We start from the raw sequence: 19,841 nt of genomic DNA on the forward strand, positions 1-19,841 counted from the left end.
GCCGTAACCATGCGAACCTTTTCTAGGCAACCGAGAGGTAGCAAACGACCCTGAACAGCTCCTGAGCTGTTGGATCGATATCGACTGAGCAGTGGGGCCAGCTGCCGACGGTTTCACCGTCACAAACCGTGGTTCCGTCGTGTGTTGACCATCATCGCGGGCGTGTTCACCCACCGAGCGACCCATCATGTCGACGCCGAAACCGATCCTGAATGCGGAAAATCTCGCCCTCACCAACAAGCGCATCGGCGAGTTGAAGAAGAAGGTGATGCTGGCCGAGGGCCAGAAGAAAGCGTACACCGAGGAGTGGAACGACAAGAAGAAGGCCCAGAACGACCGGATGGCCGAGCTGCGGAAGGAGGTGCGGGACCTCACGAACAAGCTGTCCTACCTGCACAACCCGACCAGCGCCAAGGCGCAGAAGAACGTGCAGGAGATCAAGCGGCGCGTACCGTTGCCACCCGGTGCCAAGTCGGTCGCGGACGCGCTCCGCATCGTCGACCTCAAGGTGATCGATCTGCACAAGCAGACGGACGTGGCCGAGGACCGGATGCGGAAGCGGGAGCGTCACTTCAAGCAGCTGGTCGAGCAGTACCAGGCGCTGGTCGGCTACCGGGACGCCAAGTGCGACGGCTCGAACCCGCCGGAAACGATCGAGGAGGACGCAAACCGGAAGCTGATCACGCGGCTGGAGAACGAGATCCACCGCACGACGGTGCAGTGGATGGAGGCGGAGCACATCCGGAAGAAGTACCGCGGCATCAAGTCGTCGCTGATGCGCGACGCGGAAAAGTTCGAAAGCTCACTGCTGGAGCTGGAGCAGGCGATCACCGAGCAGCAGGCAGAGATCAACAAGCTCGAGGAGGTGCACAAGGAGGCGGTCCAGATGCGGGACAGCACCAAGACGATACTGCAGCGGCAGGAGCAGACGACGCACTACTCGAACAAGGCGCGGGAAAAGCAGGCACAAGACTTCCGCCGCCAGGTGGAGGAGCGGAAGCTCGAGCTGGAGCGCCTGGAGCGGAAGATCTTTTCGTCGGGCAAGACGCTCATCCATCAGGAGAGCATCTTGTCCGGCTCGGGCGAGCACGGGCGGGGCGGCGAGGGCGGGGACGACGGGAGCAGCCTGCACGACAAGGACGGCGCATCCGAAATGGAGCAGAAGTTCAAGAAGCTGATGCAGGCGACCGGGGTCAGTGCGGCGGGCGAGGTGGTGGATCGGTTCCTGGCCCAGCGGGAAGCGTCCGCCCGTCTCACGTACCTGCGGACGGTGACGGAGAACGAGAAGAAGCAGCTGGAGGCGCAGCGTGAGCTGATGAAGGCCCAGCTGGACGCGTTCAAGTTTGCCGACGTGAAGGACAGCGATGTGTAAGTGTTTGCCGGTTTGCCCCGGGGCATAATGTGTATCCTTTTTTTCATATCCTCTTTATCTCCGCCGCAGCAACCAGGAGGAGCTGGAAAAGATCAAGAACTCGATCGAGGAGCAGAAGCAGCGGCGGGAGGAGTGTGACAAGGCAATCGAGTACACGCGCAACGTGTTCGACACGATCAAGGATGCGCTGATCGAGCTGCTGCTAAAGCTGCGCGAGATCGAGGAAAGCCTCGACACGGCCTCGCCGTACGGCCGCCGGACGCCGCTCAAGCCGGCCGAGCTGAAGGACATCACCTCCGGGAAGCTGGCGGTCGAGGAGCTGGGCAATCTGCTCGAGGAGCGCATCAAGCTCGGCCTGATCGCGAGCGGCCAGCTGACGGCAGACGCCGACAGCGGCCTGTCCGAGGACGAGGGTGAGACGGACCGACCGGTACCGGCCGGGGTTACCGTGTCGCCGACCGGTACGTCGACCATCACTCCAGTGCCGGCCACGCCGACCGCACTGCAGCAGCTGTCGCCGGGTCCGGGCGTTGCAGCCGCGGCGGCGGCGTCGGCAGCGCCAGCATCGGCCGCCGGAAGTAGCAGCGCGCTGTCCACCTCGTCGCCGGCGGAGGATCGCGAAAAGCCACCGGCCTACCCGCCGGTGTACATGAACCTGATCGCGGGCCGCACCACCACCCAGATCTCGTCCACCTCACCCGGCCAGGGCACGACCGTGGTGCTGTCGGACGACGAGGGCGACGTGCCGTCCCGCAGCTATCTCAAGCGGCAGGCGAACATGATCATTGAGGCCAAGTCGCGGCGCAAAGGCTTCCGGATGCCGGTACCGAAGCGACGCTAAAGCTGCGGCTCGTTTTCGGACTTCTTTTGCTGCTGAAGAACGATCCAGACAAAATCAATAAATAAATAATCGCGTACGCGTGCTGTTTCGTTTGGCTAGTATTAATTTCTCCTTTTCTTATATTTCTTCTTTTCTTTGTCGACTTTTCGATTCACCATTTATCTTGTTCGCGGTTTTAACATACATACATACATTCATACATAAATTACATTTGCTTGCTAGCTGTTCCGGCTTGCCACAAACGATTGGTACGCCGTTGTCACGCTTTTAAGCGGATTATCTATGTACACACACACACACGCCAGTCCTGTACGCATCTCACTCCCTCTTCCCCACCGACACTTTCTACAACTTAACAACTAATTGACAGTCGATTTTCGAAACTCCATCTACACAGCAGGTGGTTGGCGGGGGTGCTGGAAAACGCGCATTGACTAATCCCTGTTTAAAGTGTTGCGATTGCTTCTCGCTACTGCTTCTATCCGAGTTTTCCCTCATTCCCCTTTCCCCCTGCCATACCAGTGCTCCGTCACTGTGGTTTTTCGGCTTGCCCTATTTCCATCCTCTGCCGCCCGCGCCGCACCACGCAACAGCATCAACATCCGTGTCTGCTCTCTTTGTTTCGTTATTTGTCTAGCTTATTTATGCATAAATATGCCTTTTTCTCCATTTAAAAAAAAGGACCTATCGGTGGTTCAGTGCGGCAGGCACGAGGGTGTGGCGGGTGGGCAAATAAAAAGGATTCTTTTTCGGAGCAAACCGAAACCACTTCAAACGAAACAAAAAAAAAAGCTCGGGGAAGATGGTTCGCAGGCGCAGAATTCGCGTATTATTGGCGACCTATCCCGGTTTATCTTCCTATACAATAGCGCGCTACCCACTGTTTGGCTTGGGAGAGAGGGGAGGGCAGGAAGGATACCGTTTTCAACCCACTACTCCTAGACTGAACGTAGCTTTTCCACGCAAGCTGTTAGTTATCACCGTTATCACATCTCATTGGCAGTGTTGGTGTGTGAGGATACGAGTTTAATGGTGCGGTGTACGAGTGTGGTTGATGGGTAAATGGACACAGTCACCCCTAATTTCACCCCACCCACCCCTGGATTTCAGTTCAGTTTTCGTATCGGAGTGGGGAGAATGTCCATCAACTTCCGCGGCGAGTTTTTTTTTTCTCGCGTTCTTCTCGGACTGTTACATGTCCGTCAACTAACTTTCTCTTATGCTGAATAAAATGATTCAATTTTCCTGTAAGCGCTTTGCGAAAATATTAGCCTAAGCATTAGACACATAAACGTTATCCCTTTTTTTGCTGCTACGACTCCGCTGTGCCGTTGAGACATCGTATCTTGTGTTTAATATTAAACCTAGCGAGGCAGTGAAAAGTTACGACGATAGCTTCTAACACAGTACCAACAACATAAGAAAAACAAAAACAATCGAATAAAATATCCCCCTCCTCACCCCTAATCCCCTCTCACACTTTTTACGTTAAATTGTTCTAGAGCGTTCTGCGGCACTCCTTCCGAGTGCCGAATTTTGGCGTGGAAGAGTAATACAGCGCCTATTCGTTACATAATTCCTATTAAAGTAAGCTTGCGCTTCCTTTTGCTGTTTGCAAGGGCACCGAACTCGAACTCGATTGCCTTTCTTTTTTGTTTTTAAATAAACGCACATCGGTGCTGAGCAATCGCCTCTTCTTCCCAGCTATCTTTCCTACAACTCGCTTTTAGCATCTGGCGTTCCATCGGTTCTCTTCCCTTCCCTCTCTTAGGCTAGTATTTTCTACTGCTTCTGCTGTCACTGGACAGCCTGGCAGGGCAGGGCAGTGTGAGCTTCCAGCGCTTGCTCGCTTTTCCTTTGCGCTAATTTCCGTGCTTGTTTTGCAAATAAGTGTAAGTTTTGTAAATCGTTTTGGATTCTGTATTTGTTTTGGGGTTTAATTCATTTAACAGACTTATAAAGTTCAGTGCAGGAGGTCGTTTCAAAGCGTTGGGATAAATAAACAAATACGGTGGGTTTTTTTTTGCAATAGACCAACAAAAAGGCAAATAGTGACCAATGTCACCAATGTCCGAGCATCGCAATTCTAAAGGTTAATTTGCCCTTGTTGGGGCTTTTTCTACAATTCATTTTGAAATTAGAGATCTTGTCTAATAGACGAACAAAGCATGAAATAATAATGTACGATTATAAATGCAAGGAGATGAACGCTAGCAGTTGTAATAAATGAAATATAAATTAAATACGTAAACTTTGCCTTGGTAAAGCGAACTATTTGAAACTCGTTGACTCGTTCGTAGCTTCTTCGGGTTGGCCCCTCTGGCTGAATTTTTTCCTTTTTTTTTTTCTTGCTGCCGCGTAAGGAACTATAATCTTGGGTCGTTAGGGCCCGCATTGAAATCTTGCAATAAATTAAATTCATGAAATAAACGGCGTCGAACGGAAATTTCAACAATTATTGTATGAATTTTCAGCTCAAACCCGGCTCCCAGCGCACAAGTATAAGTGTCCTGCTCTGTGTTTGAGTGTTCCGTTTGTACTTTCTCGGCGTGTTCTCGCGAGACACACTCAAACACGAACAGCTTAATTCATTCAACGAGTTCAATATAACGCGAGCCATCCTCAAAAACCCCATTTGGATGATCATCATTGACCACAAAACGAACAAAAAACCTTAACAATGCATTAAAGTGAAGCTGTGGACAACAAAAAAAAAATATCCTGGCGAAAATACCGTACCGGCGATGACGAATGAGCGATGAGTGAAACAGGAACGGACCGTATGGTAAACAATGGATCGTCAAATCTAAAAAAAAAGGTGGAGAAAAATCGTAGTTACTAAAACAGCCACCTGTTGCGCGGTGCAAAATCGTTAGCTCACTTTGGCATCCTCAGGCTCACTGCTCTTCCCAGAGCAGCTCCTGTTTTCCATTGGGAAGTACGCGCTTGCCGACCACGGCAAACATGGGGCGGGACGTTCTGTTGCGTGTTTGCACCGGTTCCCGGACGGCCGTTGGATCCCAGTAAACGCCACTGACCATGCAGGAGCTGTTACTCGTGCTTGAGTGGTAGCCACCACTACCGCCACCACCCGCCGCCCTCGTCCGGCCTGGGTTCTGCTCTTCCGCAGTTCCGTTCGAGCCGTTCAGCTCGCCGGCCAAGATGGCGGTGTCCGAGTTGCGGCGCCGCTTGTGGCGCTTCGTGTCGCTGTAGTTTTTGCTGGCCAGCGCCACCAGCCGCCCGGACGAACGGCGCCCGCTCGCCATCGGTTTGTGGTCCTCCGTCGCGGAGGTGTCGGATGCCACGCTGCCACTGCCACCGCCGACGGCTCCAACCTGCTCGCTGCTGGTCGAGGAAGTGGAATAGGTATGGGAGCTGCGCGCCCGGCGCCCGGAGACGGCACTGCCGCTGCTGGGCCCGCTCGTGCTGTGCGCGCTGTTATGTCGCTGCACGTTCTGCACCGACAGCTCGCTCAGCACGGAGTTTTCATCGATTTTCTGCAGCTGGCCGCCGGTGGAAGCTCGGCGCGACAAGTGGGAAGCCGCTGCTGCCGGCGCTGCGCCCGCCCGCTTGTGCTGTGGAGACGAAGAGTGAGAATACGAGTGAAATCAGTAACACGTCCCTCAAAATGTTTTAGAATTAAAAAAAAAAGTATGAACCCCACCAAGAATTCACCCGACGTCAGCTGCCGCTTCATGGCCGGCCCTTGCCGGTGCCCGTCGACGGTGCGGCGCTTCACGGAACCTTTTCGCCCGCCCCGGATCCTTCCCAGCCCGTACGGTACCGGCGGTTCCAGCCGGTAGAAAGGATTGTTCGCACCGTCGAAGTTGGCGCGCGGCGGAAACAGCGACTCGAGTCGGTCGCGCATCGGCAACAGCACGGGCGCGATGAACCGAATGCCCCGCTGTTTGCGCTTCCGGGCACCGATCAACCGTGCACCGTTGGTGGCATTGAACGGCACCGCACCGGATGTTGGGGATGAGTTTGAGGCAAGCGATGCGTCCGGTACTCTCGCACCGGCGGTTGATAGGGGCTGTGACGCGCCAGTAGCAGCGACTGCGGTGCTGGCGACGGTGCCGGTGGACTTGCCGTCCGTGACGTCGGGACTCGCTGAAGCGTGGAGGACCGCCGGAGGCGCGATCAGATCGGCAAAGTTGATACGCGGATCCGCGAACGATGTCGGTCGCTCGGCGTAGTTTAAACCCAGCATCCGCTCCCTGGTTGCCGCATCCATGAAGAAGTTCTTCTCGTGGTTGCTGCAATGGAGAAAGCAAGCGGAACGTTAACGGTGCGGACCGAGGGACCGACACAGCACAGAGCAGAATCTTACGTGCGGGGCAGAAAGCAAGGTACTTGCATGCACGGGGGCAGCATCCGCAGCAGGTGCTCGGTGACGGTCTCCTCTGCGCCGAGCGGTATGGTCGTGGCCTTCATCGGCGGGGGCAGCGCTTTCCGCAGCGTCCACAGGTTGGCAGGCTGGGACACTTCCCGCCCGTTCAGGAACCGGTCCGTGTTGTACCGGAGCGTCAGCTGCAGCAGATCGATCCGCTCGCTCGTGGTTAACTTCAGGGCCTGGTGGGGTGGAAGATTGAAAGCAAAGTTTAAAGGAGAAACGTGCGCGGCGAACGAGAAAGCATCACAACCCGTACCGATGACGGCAGCTGTAGCGCGCGCAGATTGTCCTCGATGTACGGCACGATGGCGAGCCGCAGATCGTACAGCCGGCAGCCGTTCCGCATGATCAGATTGTACAGCGCGAGGTGCACGAGGTTCACCGTGCCCAGCTCGAACCGCCGGACGAACTCGTGCCCGTGGTTGCAGATCGAGCAGATGAACAGGTAGAACGTGTCGCCCAGCAGGATGGGAAACTGCAGGCTGCGTACGCACCGCCCGTGGAACCACTGTTCGCAGCGCCGGCACTGGATCATTTCGCGCGTCCACTCGCCGTCCGCACCGCAGTAGCAGTAGTGCCGTTCCGCGTTCACCCGATGCTCGCTATCCCAGTGGAGGGCGTGCAGACTGTACGGCAGCTGGCTGGCGCTGGTTAGCGGCGAAAACTCATCTGGAATGACGATCGAACGAAATTTAGGCGCCGGTTGCGCTGATGGTGCTTGGGATGCTGCTGATAGGCTGTTGGGTGCGTGTTCGTTCGTAAGCGAAACACACTCTTCTTCCGGCTCCTTCTCCTCCACGTGATCCACGAGCATCTCCTGTTGGTCCCGTTCGCCCGAGCATTTCCCATTCGCTGCTGGTCGCTCCGGCTCCTCCTGCTCTAAGTATTCCTCCAAAAACTCCTCCTGTGGCCTCTGGTCCACGTGCTCTAACTGCTTCTCCCGTTTCGTCCGCTCTACCTGCTCCACGTTTTCTTGCCGCTGCTGCTCCGCCTTGTCGTGCCGTTCCTCCCGGTCCACCTGTACCGCCTGATCAACCGAGCGCGGGCAGGGGGACGGTTGCCTGGGGTTGGCCGTGTGCGGATTCCGCACCCCGTTGCCGGCCATGCGCGTAATGCGCGACAGCTCGACCCGCACCGTGGTTTGGTCCTCGAACCGCACCAGACAGCTGCGCTTCGGCTCGAACTCGATGACGGTGCCGAGGTAATACTGATCGTTGTTCGAGATCCGCACCAGCACGTCCTCGCACGGTCTCAGGTGGTCAATCTCCACCGATTCCTCTTCCCGCGCATCACTGCTGCCGTCGCCGCTATCCGCACCGTTGCTTGTGCTGGTGGCGGAGACGATCTGGCACGCCTGTTCCACCTTCTCCGCCGTCGTGGAGGGATGGCAGGGCTTTACCGACGGCAGCGGCACCGCATCTTTCCTCGCCAGAAGCGAAAACGCAGGAGGAGGCGAAGGAGAAGGAGGGACGACAGGAGAAGTATTAGCTGCTGCGGGTGACCTTTTACCCGTCCCGTTTGCTGCTGGCGCACGGACTTGCACATCACCTTCCTGCATCACGTCGTCCTCGTCCTCGTCGTCGTCCTCGTCGTCGTCCTCGTTGTCGCACGCTTTCAGCAGCTTGTCCAGCTCGCCGAGCTTGTGCCGCAGGTTGTGCGTGAGCGCCCGCTTGGCGCTCTGGTACTCGTGCGGCCGGCCAGGGTAGCGGCGCTTCTTGTTGATGCTGATCTTCAGGTTGTTCGTCGGCGTCAGGATGGTGATGGAACCACCGCCACCGGCCGCTCGGGGCCGATCGTGGATGATGATGTGCCGCGACTCACCCGATCCGGGGCTACCACTTGCTCCAACTCCAACGCCTCCGCCACCGCCGCCACTACCGCCAGCACCACCGACACTACCACCGCTCTCGCCGTTCCGGGCTAGACGTTCCTCGCCGGGGCTTCGGGACGCATTCGGTTGGTTGGCCGTCGCACCGCCGCCGGTCGAACTGCGGGCCGGACCACCACCGTCCGCCTGGATTAGCACCACCGAATCACCATTGTCGTACCGCACTTCGACCGGGGAGCCAAGCATGCTGCTACTGCTGCTGGGGCGGTCCGGTAGCCTCCAGGGCTCGAACTGTGTCTGGCAGGATTATCACGTTGCAACCGAGCCGACCATCCGAGCGTGGACACAACCTAGGCCCGCCGGATAAAATGGGCGCACGGCAACAGGAAAGGGGAGAAAGAAGAGAAAAAGGAACCGCTGTCTTTTAAACCACTGCTGATTCAATTGTTTTCTACCATTAACGGTCCCGCTCACTATCTTTGTCTCTGTCTATTTCTCGCTCTAAAATGTTCCCCCATTCTACACCAACCTGCGCGCACACACATTCCAGATGTACGTTTGCATGTGTGTGCGTGCGTGCGTTTGTGTATGTGTGCGTTTGTGTGCGTGTGGATTTTTGTCTGAATAGGTGCGTTCTGTCGGACCGCAGCAAGAATGGCCGCTCGTCTTACCTGCGCCCGTTCGGCCGTAGCGTGGCGTGCCGGGGCCACTGCACACGCTGAAAGCAAACAGCTGCACGAACACACAGATTCACTGTCCCTTTTTCATCGAACGGCCCCCTCGCGAGGTTGTCTTCCCAGCAGTCAAAACAAAAAAAAACAACAACCCAAAGCAAATTCACAGTACCGCACACGTTCTAGCGGGGTTTTGCTTGCGTTCGGCATGCGCACGCCACACGTCCGTACCTGGCTAGACGGTCTTCACGATTGCTGCTGGTGCCGCTGCTGCTGCTGCTGTTTGCCTGTACAAGGACTGGAAAATTTGGTTACATTTTGCAGCTACAGCTGTCAGTCGAGCGCACTGACAGTGGCTGGTACGTGTGCCTGTGCTCAGCAGCGAGTGCAGGCGGCTTGCGAGCGCTTCCGCACCTTTCGACTGCGAACAGACAGCTCCGACCGGTAGGCGGGAAAAACATGACAAACTCAAACGGGACGGTGGATTTTTTTATCAATGAAAGAGAGAAAGAGAGAGACAGAAGAAAGAGAGATACAGGAAGACAGAAAAAATAGATAGAGATAGCCAGATATGCAGATATGTATAACATAAAAAATCCCTATTTCCATCGAACGATAAGCAATCAGAAGCTTGATCGATCGCGCAAACTATTTTTTTCTATTCAATGAATGTTACATGGTATAAAAAACAGAATGATACATTTCATCACATCGATACATTTCATCACATTGAAAAAGGATTTCACGCCAAGTTCGAGGCAAACTGTGGAACAGCCATACAAACAATTGATCATTTGCGATTTTCTTTAACAATATTTCGTGCCGTACATCTGCCGTCCTGGTCCCACCATATGTTTATGTTTACATAGGTCGACTGCTCGAACGATTCGTTCCATGATTTGACAGTCGTTGTTCTAACTGCTCGAACTTTGTTCTATACAATTTAAATCGTCCGTTGTGTTCTAAAGATTAACTCTTAAGTTGACAACCGGAATTCCGGGTATTTTTTTACACTTTCAACTGAACTAACTTTTGATTCATTGCTTGTACTGACTTGTTGCCTTTTCAGTAACCTTCCTTTTGATTTCAATTTTTTAATAGACATTAAGTCAAAAATAACCAAATCGGCCTTAACCCACTGTACTCTAAAGCGCCACAGATTAAGCTTAAACGACTGGAAAAACAAATATCCATAGTAAAAATGCAAGCTCCATTGCTTCACTGGTTTGCTTAATAAATAAGCGAAAGCCCAAGTGCCACAAATCCACTAAACGACCACTAAACGGCTTCTAAACGACTTAAGCACTCTACCTAAACGGAATATAGAAAGACTTCGTTTAGCAGACGGCAAACGACTCATCCCAAGTGCCACAAATCCACTAAACGACCACTAAACGGCTTCTAAACGACTCAAGTTCTCTACCTAAACGGAATACAGAAAGACTTCGTTTAGCAGACGGCAAACGACTCATGCATTCTAAAAATAGCGAAAAAGCTGGTGGCGCTCTCTGTTGGTGGGATCCCAAGTGCCACAAATCCACTAAACGACCACTAAACGGCTTCTAAACGACTCAAGTTCTCTACCTAAACGGAATATAGAAAGACTTCGTTTAGCAGATGGCAAACGACTCATGCATTCTAAAAATAGCGAAAAACCTGGTGGCGCTCTCTGTTGATGGGATACCCCAACCAGTTGAGCTTCATCGCTTGGAGGAGAGCTTTCTCATTTCCTCTGTACTGTTGTATAGTTTCGCTTTGAAGTTATGCATCGCTAGAACTAGAACGGCGATACGATTGTTTAAATACTGAACTCCAATGGAAACCACCAGCACTGAAGCAAGTGAGATTTGAGTAATGGTCGTTGGTGTTGATACCCACGTATCTGACCACACGACTATCTGTTGTGGACAGACCGCTGCCTCATCCTGAGGGCTCACTGTTGACAGCAGGGCTGTCATCCTGTGACGTCCTCAGTGAGGATCGCGGCGCGAGCAGGACCAGTCGTCCTCTCCCCGCATTGCGTGTGTGTTGCGTTTATATTATTTATATACGTGTTATTGTAAACGATACCAAAGATAGTGATAATATAATATATTCTGTTTGTACCGTACACACCGTCTCATGTTTCATTTGTGCGGACACAACACTATCCATATAGATTTTTGCTCAGAAAGTTAGAAGGCTATATCCCAAGTAGCCTTAAGAAACTCTATTTGATTATTAACAGTTTTTTTAAGGCCTTAAAAATCAAATAGAGTTTCTTAAGAGAATATGACATTTGCCAGCGTTACAGCATAACGATGTATTCCGTTACCCTCGTTTTTTTTTATTCGGGTCAATATAACACACAGTGTTTTTCAAATTTTATCTACACCATTTCCAATTTATTCAATATTCGAAAAATCATTTTCTTATTTATATAATAATGCGTATTTATTTTCACACCAAAATATTTGTGTTGCTTAACTGTACGAAAACTATGTGTTTTCTTTTATTCCTCTACTTGAATCTGCGGTAATAATAAAAAAAAATAAAAATTAAAAAAAAATCATAGTTTTTAAGTAATACATGTGAAGAGTTTGATAAAGGGTACAGGCGGTCCCCGAGATACACGGTTAATGGGGACCGAAAACGGCCGCAAAATACCGCGTATCTCGAATTTCCGCGTAAGTCGAATCTCGTGATTTCCAGCTTTTTGCAAGTAGGGGGCGGTTTTAGTCATTTTATGAATTATTTGATATGATCCTGACTGAATATAACAGTTTTAAACATTTTTAAAAAGTTATTAACATTGGATCGAAACGGAAATTATTTGGCAATTTACAATTGATGTGTCAAAACAGTACAATTTTCTCAAAGAACTGTCAAATTTAGAAAACCGTGTATCTCCGAATCCGCGTATAAGAGGTACCGTGTATCTCGGGGACCGCCTGTACATTCGAAATGCTGCTTGGAACTAGTGATGGAAATAGTTCATTGTCATTGTCATTGTTTAACAAATTGACTTTTTTTATTCCTCGCTTCAAATCTGGAATCGTTTCTTATTTAAAAATTTGCATTGTTATTTTTCATTGTGCTCGTTTTTATTAAAAAAAAGTTTAATATGTAAAACCTCGAATTTTACTAATTTGAACTAAACGTTGAACTTATAAAAGGCACAAAATCGCAAGGCAGAAGAATTAACCTTCATTTCTATAACCACCTACCCGGGTATGTTTTACATATTCTTTTTATGATAACTTTTTATAGGATTTTCGAACCGATCCAAAAAAATTAGAAAGCCTAGAGAAACATGTTTTACAAAAGTCGTAAAAAATTCAGAATTTTTAAAATTTTTGAAATGTGCTTTAAAAAATAAAATCAACTTTTACCCCTTACTTCTATAACCACCTACCCGGGTAGGTAACACATACAATAAAGGATTTTGGTTTCGATTAGTCGCTAACTTTGTAATGATATGTATAGCAATGCATGTAGTTATATTTATAGAATCTACAGTCTTTCCCCGAGTTACGCGACACTCGAGTTACGCGAATTCGAGTTACGCGAATTTTTATTTTTGACAGTTCAGATGTCAAATCAGTACAATTTTCTCCATCAATCGTCAAATGAAAAATAATTACCGATAAATAACCAAATTTTCTACACCGATTGCATCAAATAAGTATTAAATTACATAAATGAACTAAATTCAATCAAAAATTATGATAAATAAAGTATATTTTTGCTGTAACATGTGATATTCGACTTACGCGAAAATCCGAGTTACGCGAATGTCTCCGGAACGCATTATTCGCGTAACTCGGGGAAAGACTGTATTCCAAAAGTTTTCTAGCTCTTAATATTCTTCTAAAGTCACATAGATTGAAATGATTGCACCGACAGTCAGGAAGAAATGGCGGTGTATTAGTGTCAGTTGAATTAATTGATATGCATTCAATTTATGTAACTAACAGCCATACTTCATAAATTTATAAAATAAAAAGAAATATTGTTATTATAGCTGCATAGAATTAATTGAATAAGACATTTTTTGACCAATAAAAATACTGTAATCTTTCTTAATTTCGGAAGAATTAACTGAAGGCTGAAGAATTGCGTGTTTTCTGTTTTAGCGCTCAATCACGAATGACATCTCTATTTGACAGTATTGCCTGAGATACTTAAACCTAGGTGTGATCGCACAAACAAGATGTACATATAGAAAAGGTGTATGTGTAAGGATGTCAAGGTGTATGTGTGAGGTATATACAAATTCGAATTTCTAATTTCTACAGCTCGGCCATCCTGACGAGAAATTGACCTCAATTTTTCCTGCATATGTATAGCCCTACCCTTAATCTTAAGTGTAGCTTTATGAACATATTCCGATCAAGCTCCCCCCAGAGGCACTATCCATCTTCTCAACTTGTCCGACTCCAACACTCCATCATATGGTATTTGCGTCATTTGTATTCCATCGATATCACGTATAACATATCTGTCATTAGGTAAACGTTTGTGGATAACGTATGGACCTTTATATCTGGCAATGAGTTTTTTGTTTGAATTTGGTGTGTTATCTACATTTTTAATTACAACAAACTCTCCTTCATTGAATACGGGAGCAGGGCGATGGTGTTTAGCATGTTGTTTCTCATTATTTTGTTGTGATTTTAAAATATTGAATGATGCTTCTGCACGTATAGTTTCTAAATCTGAAAATGCTTTGTTTTTGTCTTCTAAATATTCGGTCAATATATCTACTGAAGGGCCTCGTTGGTTAACACCAAACAATAGCATAGAAGGGGAAAAACGAGTGGACGAATGAATGGTATTATTAAGAGCGTATTCTGTAGATAGCAAATGGGTCACCCAATCTACATGGTCGGTCTGATTTGATAATTTGCTCAATATGGGACGAATAATGCGATTGACCCTTTCCACTTGACCATTAGCTTGTGGTGATCCTGTGGCATTCAACACATGGCTAATTCCGCGAGAAGAAAGGAAATTGGAAAATGCGGCTGAAGTAAAGCATGTACCTCGATCGCTAATTATTCTTTTAGGTCGACTTTAGTAAGAGAAATATTGTTTTAGAGCATTGCACACCTCTTTTGTACTAGTGGAAGTTGTTGGATACAATTTAACGAATTTCGTAAATGCGTCTATTACTACCAATAAGTATTTTTTCTTTAAAGATGATGTAGGTAGCGGTCCAAAATGGTCAATGTGCAAGGTATCAAATGGGTAAGGTTCTTTTTGGATGCTATGAAGGTTCCGATTATTTACTCTAGATGGAGCAGAGTGAATAATGCACTTCAAGCAGTTATTTATAAAGTTTATTATCCGTGTTTTTCTGTTAGGAAACCAATAATTCTGATCTATTTGGTTGCAACATTTTTCGGCTCCCAAATGACCTATTTGTTCGTGTATTGATCGTATCAGATTATTAACCATTTCTGTTGGCACGTATAATTTTAGCCTATTAGAAGGTGATCGTTTGAATACAATACCGTCTTGTAATTGGTAACCTTCGACATCCGTCGTCTCTAACTCTTTTTTCAGAGTTTGGATAAGCGGATCCCTAGCCTGAGCTACACGTATTTGGAAGTCAATATCAACATTATCGAAGGCAGCCAAATGTTCCAGTCGGCTTAATGCGTCTACATGACTCATTGCTAATCCAGGGCGATGTTGAATAATGTAATTATAATTCTCCAGGAACAGTGACCAACGTGCTATCTTTGCGGACGAATTTCTATTTTTAAGCGTTTCTACCAGAGAATTACAATCAGTCACTATCTTTATTGGAATGCCGTGTACATAGGTATGGAAACGTTTGAGCGCATATATAACGGCCAATGTTTCAAGCTCGTAGCTGTGCAATTTAGCTTCATCAGCCGAAGTGGTTTTGGAAAAATACGAAATAGGGTGATATCTACCATCATCCTGTTTTTGCAAAAGCACAGAACCAAAAGCTATCGAACTTGCGTCACAGTGAAGTTCAGTTTCGCGTTTAGGGTCGTATATGGCAAGCACCGGAGCTACTATCAATTTATCTCGGAGTGTTTCAAATGCTTTTTTACACTCATCATCAAAAATAAATGGAACATTGTTTTTCAAAAGATTAGTAAGTGGTTTTGCAATACTAGAGAAATGTGGAACAAACCTCCGGAAAAACGAAAAAAGACCTAAACATTGTTGTACCTGTTTTGTGTTCTGAGGAACAGGATAGTTTTTGATAATTTTTACATGATTATCGCTAGGACATATACCTGAATGATTGGCCTTGTATCCTAAGTAATCCAATTCATCGTAAGCAAACTTACATTTATCAAGCCGTAGCTCCAACCCATTATTTCGTAGAGTATGCAAAACTTCACTAACTATTTCAAGATGTTCTTTAAAGTCTTGAGAAGCTATGAGAATGTCGTCAATGTATACAACCAGCTTTTCATTCTCGATGAATTTCCGCAAAATTGTATTAATGAAACGCTGAAATTCAGCTGGCGCGTTTTTTAATCCGAAGGGCATACGCGTGTACTCGTACTGGCCGTCTGGAGTAACAAACGCTGTGAATTTAATTGAATCCTCGTCCATTGCCACTTGATGAAAACCACTCTTTAGGTCTAGTAACGTAAAGAATTTTTTATTGCCCAAGTGTTCTAGGCACGTCTCTATGAGTGGAAGCGGGTAGTTGTCGCGGATTGTTACTTTATTAAGAGGTCGGTAGTCGACACACTTACGAATTTCGCCATTTTTCTTCCTAACGAGTACCAGTGCGGAAGCATAAGGAGAGTTACTGGGTCTTATTATATTTTTCTCTAATAAATCCTTCACAATGACTTTTACTTTATTCCTTTCATCGAAAGAAAGTCGTCTAGGCTTTGTGAAAATAGGAGTATCATGAGTTAAGCTAATTCGCATTTTATGAGCAGATGGTATTATATGTTTATCCGGAAAATTAATGTAATTATTGGACACTATTGATCTTAAAGCAATGCCTTGTTCTTTAGAAAGATGTTCTCCAACATTTATAGTGCTAGCCTCATCGCTAATATTTATAGAACACATTTCAGAAAAAGTTGTGTCATATTGTTGTTTATGTTCAGATTTGTCTGATATCGAAATGAATTTTGAAGAAATATTGGGATCGGACAATTTCGAATCTTTGCATACCTCTGGTAAGGGAGCCTGGATCGAACTACGTAAAAGACCCAACGTTTGGAGCTTATGGTAAAAACCCGGTTTTTTTAAGTTCAGAATTTTATCTTTATTTAAATTCATCAGCATAAGTTTGCTGTAATGTTTACGGAATTGAGCGAGTGTGATGTTAAATTCTGATAACAAATCTCTCCCTACTATCATGGATAGGGACATGTAGCTTTTTGGTAAAATATAGAAATTGTGAATGAATGTTTGATTACGAAAACTAAGTTTTAGCTGTACTGTTCCAAGAGTTTGTAAATTCACATTTCCTATTCCTCGAAATCCACTTGGTTGGGGAGCGCTTAGTTTTGTAACCGGAACAATGGCTTCATTTATGAAGCTTTTAGAGCTACCGGAATCAAAAAGAGATGTTATAATTAACCCTGGGCTCCAAACATTGTTTCTCTTAAAAGCTACACTTACCTCCTGATAGGCCTCAAGTTGAACGAAGTTTCCATTTTCCCCAGAATCTAGATGCGCTGTTTCATTGTCGTTGCCCTGTACCGCAGCAACCGTTAGTTGACGTCTATCTGGGACAGGACAGTTGCGAATGACATGTGATGTGCTACCACATCGGAAACAGGAACCCGGAGCTCGGCGAGGTTGTGTGCATTGCGATGAATGATGTCCATGATTCGAGCAGTTATAACATCGAAGAGGTTCTGTCGTCGTTTGTCTTGGTGGAATCGGTCTCGGGGAAATGGTGTTGATGTGAGATGGGCTGCGGCGTTCTGGGTTTTTGCGCAACAGAAGATGGGATTCATATCGCTTAATGTTGTCAATCAGGTCGTAAATATCGCGGTAATCCTTGGTCACAAGGCTATCATAGAGAGGGTCACGAGAAAGTCCTCTGATGACATAAGTTATGATAGCCTCCTCACTCACGTGGCCTGACATTCCCAGCGCATTTACTCGGTATACATAGCTTGTGTACGACTCAGAAATTTTCTTGTAGACCGATGCTAATTGGCTATGAATAACGGCTTCGTTACAGCGATCAGGAAAAGCCTTTTTAATTGTGTCAGCGAATTCGTCGAATGTCTTCAAAGTGTTACGGAAGCCATTGTACCATTCGCTTGCTGCTCCAGTCAACCGACTGCCTGCATATAAAAGCATCGTGCGATCCTGCCATCCATATAATTCGCTATTGTAGCGAATCGTATTGATCCACTTATTGATACCGAGGCCGTCAGAAAATTCCGGTATCAAATGTTTCAACTCCTCGGGATGAACCAATCGACCATCCGTAAACGTCTGCCGCTGTTCCATTTCCATAATTTTTGCTCGTAGCGCCATTAATTCCAATTGATGAGAAGTTGCGTCGAATGAAGCACCTTGCGTCGAAGATGTCGGAGCAGCTTTGTCTTTCATCAAGAAGGCGGCTGCTGCAACGTGGTTTCCATTGTTCGTCACTTCGTCTTCATCTGCACACACTCTTTGAGGAATGAAATTCTGGGTTGATTGTTCCTCCATTTTGTTTTTCGGTACACTTTGCTCGTACAACATGCGTAGTTGTGGTAAAGTTGCTTTCGGAGGCACTTCGATGTTAGCAACTTCCAAAGCACAAAGAAGTTCCTCTTTTGTAAGCATTTTTCGGCACAAACGGTTTATCCCACTTCTGAATTGTAATCTTTCTTAATTTCGGAAGAATTAACTGAAGGCTGAAGAATTGCGTGTTTTCTGTTTTAGCGCTCAATCACGAATGACATCTCTATTTGACAGTATTGCCTGAGATACTTAAACCTAGGTGTGATCGCACAAACAAGATGTACATATAGAAAAGGTGTATGTGTAAGGATGTCAAGGTGTATGTGTGAGGTATATACAAATTCGAATTTCTAATTTCTACAATACAAATTCCCTTATAAAATGTATTACTTACCCGGGTAGGTGGTCATAAAGATGAGGGTGTATTTTTGGTCATAGAAACGAAGGTTAACAGAAGGCTGAAGGTGTTGTCAGTACAACGATCCGTAAACGAATGATCTTTATTTTGACATTCAGATTATCGCACAGTTGTCACGGTGATGGTCATATTCTGATCCGGCATATTGAGCACTATGGTCTTATCAGGGGTCAAATCTCCAGGATATTACAAATATAATTTTAAAGTCACATGCAATTTCTTTTATCCTTATTATTAAAATAGAATATTTTTCATTTGTCTTTTTCATTTCTTTTTCATTGAGGTAGGGGAAATCTAGCGGCCTGTTGCGAATCTTTTTATGAGCATTCCGAGCTGGATGAATAACAAAAATATTTGCCTGCCATTTTTTGACAGTTCAAGAGAAAAATTGTTATAAATCGTGTTCAAACATTAGTTTTCGCTAATTTCCACGTCCCGAATGTTCTGGTGGTATATTCATTTCTTATAACGAGAATCCGTCGTTTATGAATAATTTTGTTAAATTACGATACCGATTCGTGGTGTGTGAACCCAAAAAGATTGGAAAATATTTTTTTTGACACTTGAAGGGAAATGATTCGCAAATTAAGCAAAGGGCTGTGTGAGCTAACCTATTAATTAGCTATGTATTACAGGACTTCGGCATTTCTTTTATTTTAATCCTTAATCAAAATCCTTTTATCTTAAGCGTAATCATTTCATTTGGGTTTTGATTTTTGGGGAGGTTGCAAAGTACAATAATTCGTCTTGTAGAATGTGAGATGCAAATAAATTCAACTGGGCTACAACCGCTTTCGAGTAACGGTTCCAAATGACTCTAGACGGCTCTATAGGCTTCGGACTAGTGTTGGGTACAGTAGCACAATTCAGTGTGCTGTGCGCACACGCACATTGCCCTAAGTGTGCTGTGCTAGCACTGTGCGCACAGTGCGCACTTTCGCACAGTGCTAGCACAGTGCGCACTTTCGCACAGTGCTAGCACAGTGCTAGCACTTTCGCACAGTGCTGTTGTGCTAGCACAGTGCGCAACACTTTCGCACAGTGCGCTCTCTGAGCACAGTGCGGTTGTGCTAGCACAGTGCTAGCACTTTCGCACAGTGCGCTCTCTGAGCACAGTGCGGAAGTGCTAGCACAGTGCTAGCACTTTTCGCACAATGCGCACACTTCGTACAATGCGCACTCTTCGCACAGTGCGCTCTCTCAGCACAGTGTGCTCTCTCAGCACAGTGCGTTCTCTCAGCACGGTGCGTTCTCTCAGTAAGTTTGCATGCAGTGTGTGTTGCAGTGCAGTGTGTTCAGAGAGCGTACTGTGTGAAGAGAGCGCACTGTGCGAAAAGTGTGCTCAGAGAGCGCACTGTGCAAAGTGTGCGCATTGTGCGAAAAGTGCTAGCACTGTGCTAGCACTTCCGCACTGTGCTAGCACTGTGCTAGCACTTCCGCACTGTGATAGCACAATGCGCACTTCAAGCACTGTGCTGTGCTGTGCGCACAGTAGGATGTGCTGTGCGCACAGTGCGCACAGTAGCACTTTACCCAACACTACTTCGGACGCAACGAACGAAACTGTTGGTTTGACAATCCATCACTAGTTGTTGCAAAGTTTCCAATTTTCATTCCTATTTCGTTTCTAGACAGT

At 47.1% G+C, this 19,841-nt stretch overlaps 3 protein-coding genes across 4 annotated transcripts; 1 reads left to right on the forward strand and 2 right to left on the reverse strand.

The window, feature by feature from the left end:
- Positions 1-4,238, forward strand: LOC120952454 (outer dynein arm-docking complex subunit 3). Its single transcript, XM_040371788.2, has 2 exons — positions 1-1,368; positions 1,442-4,238. The coding sequence occupies exons 1-2, from the start codon at positions 188-190 to the stop codon at positions 2,211-2,213; spliced, it is 1,953 nt and encodes a 650-aa protein (XP_040227722.1). The 5' UTR covers positions 1-187; the 3' UTR covers positions 2,214-4,238.
- On the reverse strand, positions 4,120-9,457 carry LOC120952438 (uncharacterized). 2 transcript variants are annotated; one of them, XM_040371769.2, is made up of 6 exons: positions 9,106-9,457; positions 6,863-8,784; positions 6,544-6,785; positions 5,878-6,469; positions 5,095-5,788; positions 4,120-5,019 (listed from the first exon to the last, which is right to left on the reverse strand). In XM_040371769.2, the coding sequence occupies exons 2-5, from the start codon at positions 8,678-8,680 to the stop codon at positions 5,111-5,113; spliced, it is 3,330 nt and encodes a 1,109-aa protein (XP_040227703.2). In that variant the 5' UTR covers positions 8,681-8,784; positions 9,106-9,457; the 3' UTR covers positions 4,120-5,019; positions 5,095-5,110. The 2 variants fall into 2 exon arrangements, with proteins under 2 accessions (XP_040227703.2, XP_040227711.2); XM_040371777.2 differs by having other exon boundaries at positions 9,340-9,415.
- Positions 9,458-13,162: 3,705 nt separating this feature from the next.
- On the reverse strand, positions 13,163-17,668 carry LOC125906819 (uncharacterized). The gene is made up of 2 exons (XM_049607345.1): positions 16,723-17,668; positions 13,163-16,648 (listed from the first exon to the last, which is right to left on the reverse strand). The coding sequence occupies exons 1-2, from the start codon at positions 17,593-17,595 to the stop codon at positions 16,643-16,645; spliced, it is 879 nt and encodes a 292-aa protein (XP_049463302.1). The 5' UTR covers positions 17,596-17,668; the 3' UTR covers positions 13,163-16,642.
- Between the last annotated feature and the right edge of the window lie 2,173 nt (positions 17,669-19,841).

This window comes from Anopheles coluzzii, chromosome X, assembly GCF_943734685.1.
Source record: "Anopheles coluzzii chromosome X, AcolN3, whole genome shotgun sequence".
Classification (NCBI taxonomy): domain Eukaryota; kingdom Metazoa; phylum Arthropoda; class Insecta; order Diptera; family Culicidae; genus Anopheles; species Anopheles coluzzii.

What these genes read in the sequence shown, in the direction of transcription:
- LOC120952454 (XM_040371788.2), top strand. Translation starts at nt 188, where the DNA reads ATGTCGACGCCGAAACCGATCCTGAATGCGGAAAATCTCGCCCTCACC. An exon ending in GACGTGAAGGACAGCGATGT is followed by an intron (nt 1,369 to 1,441) that starts GTAAGTGTTTGC and finishes TCTCCGCCGCAG; the next exon opens with CAACCAGGAGGAGCTGGAAA.
- LOC120952438 (XM_040371769.2), bottom strand. Translation starts at nt 8,680, where the DNA reads ATGCTTGGCTCCCCGGTCGAAGTGCGGTACGACAATGGTGATTCGGTG. An exon ending in CCTTGCTTTCTGCCCCGCAC is followed by an intron (nt 6,470 to 6,543) that starts GTAAGATTCTGC and finishes TCTCCATTGCAG; the next exon opens with CAACCACGAGAAGAACTTCT. An exon ending in TGACGTCGGGTGAATTCTTG is followed by an intron (nt 5,789 to 5,877) that starts GTGGGGTTCATA and finishes TCGTCTCCACAG; the next exon opens with CACAAGCGGGCGGGCGCAGC.
- LOC125906819 (XM_049607345.1), bottom strand. Translation starts at nt 17,595, where the DNA reads ATGGCGCTACGAGCAAAAATTATGGAAATGGAACAGCGGCAGACGTTT.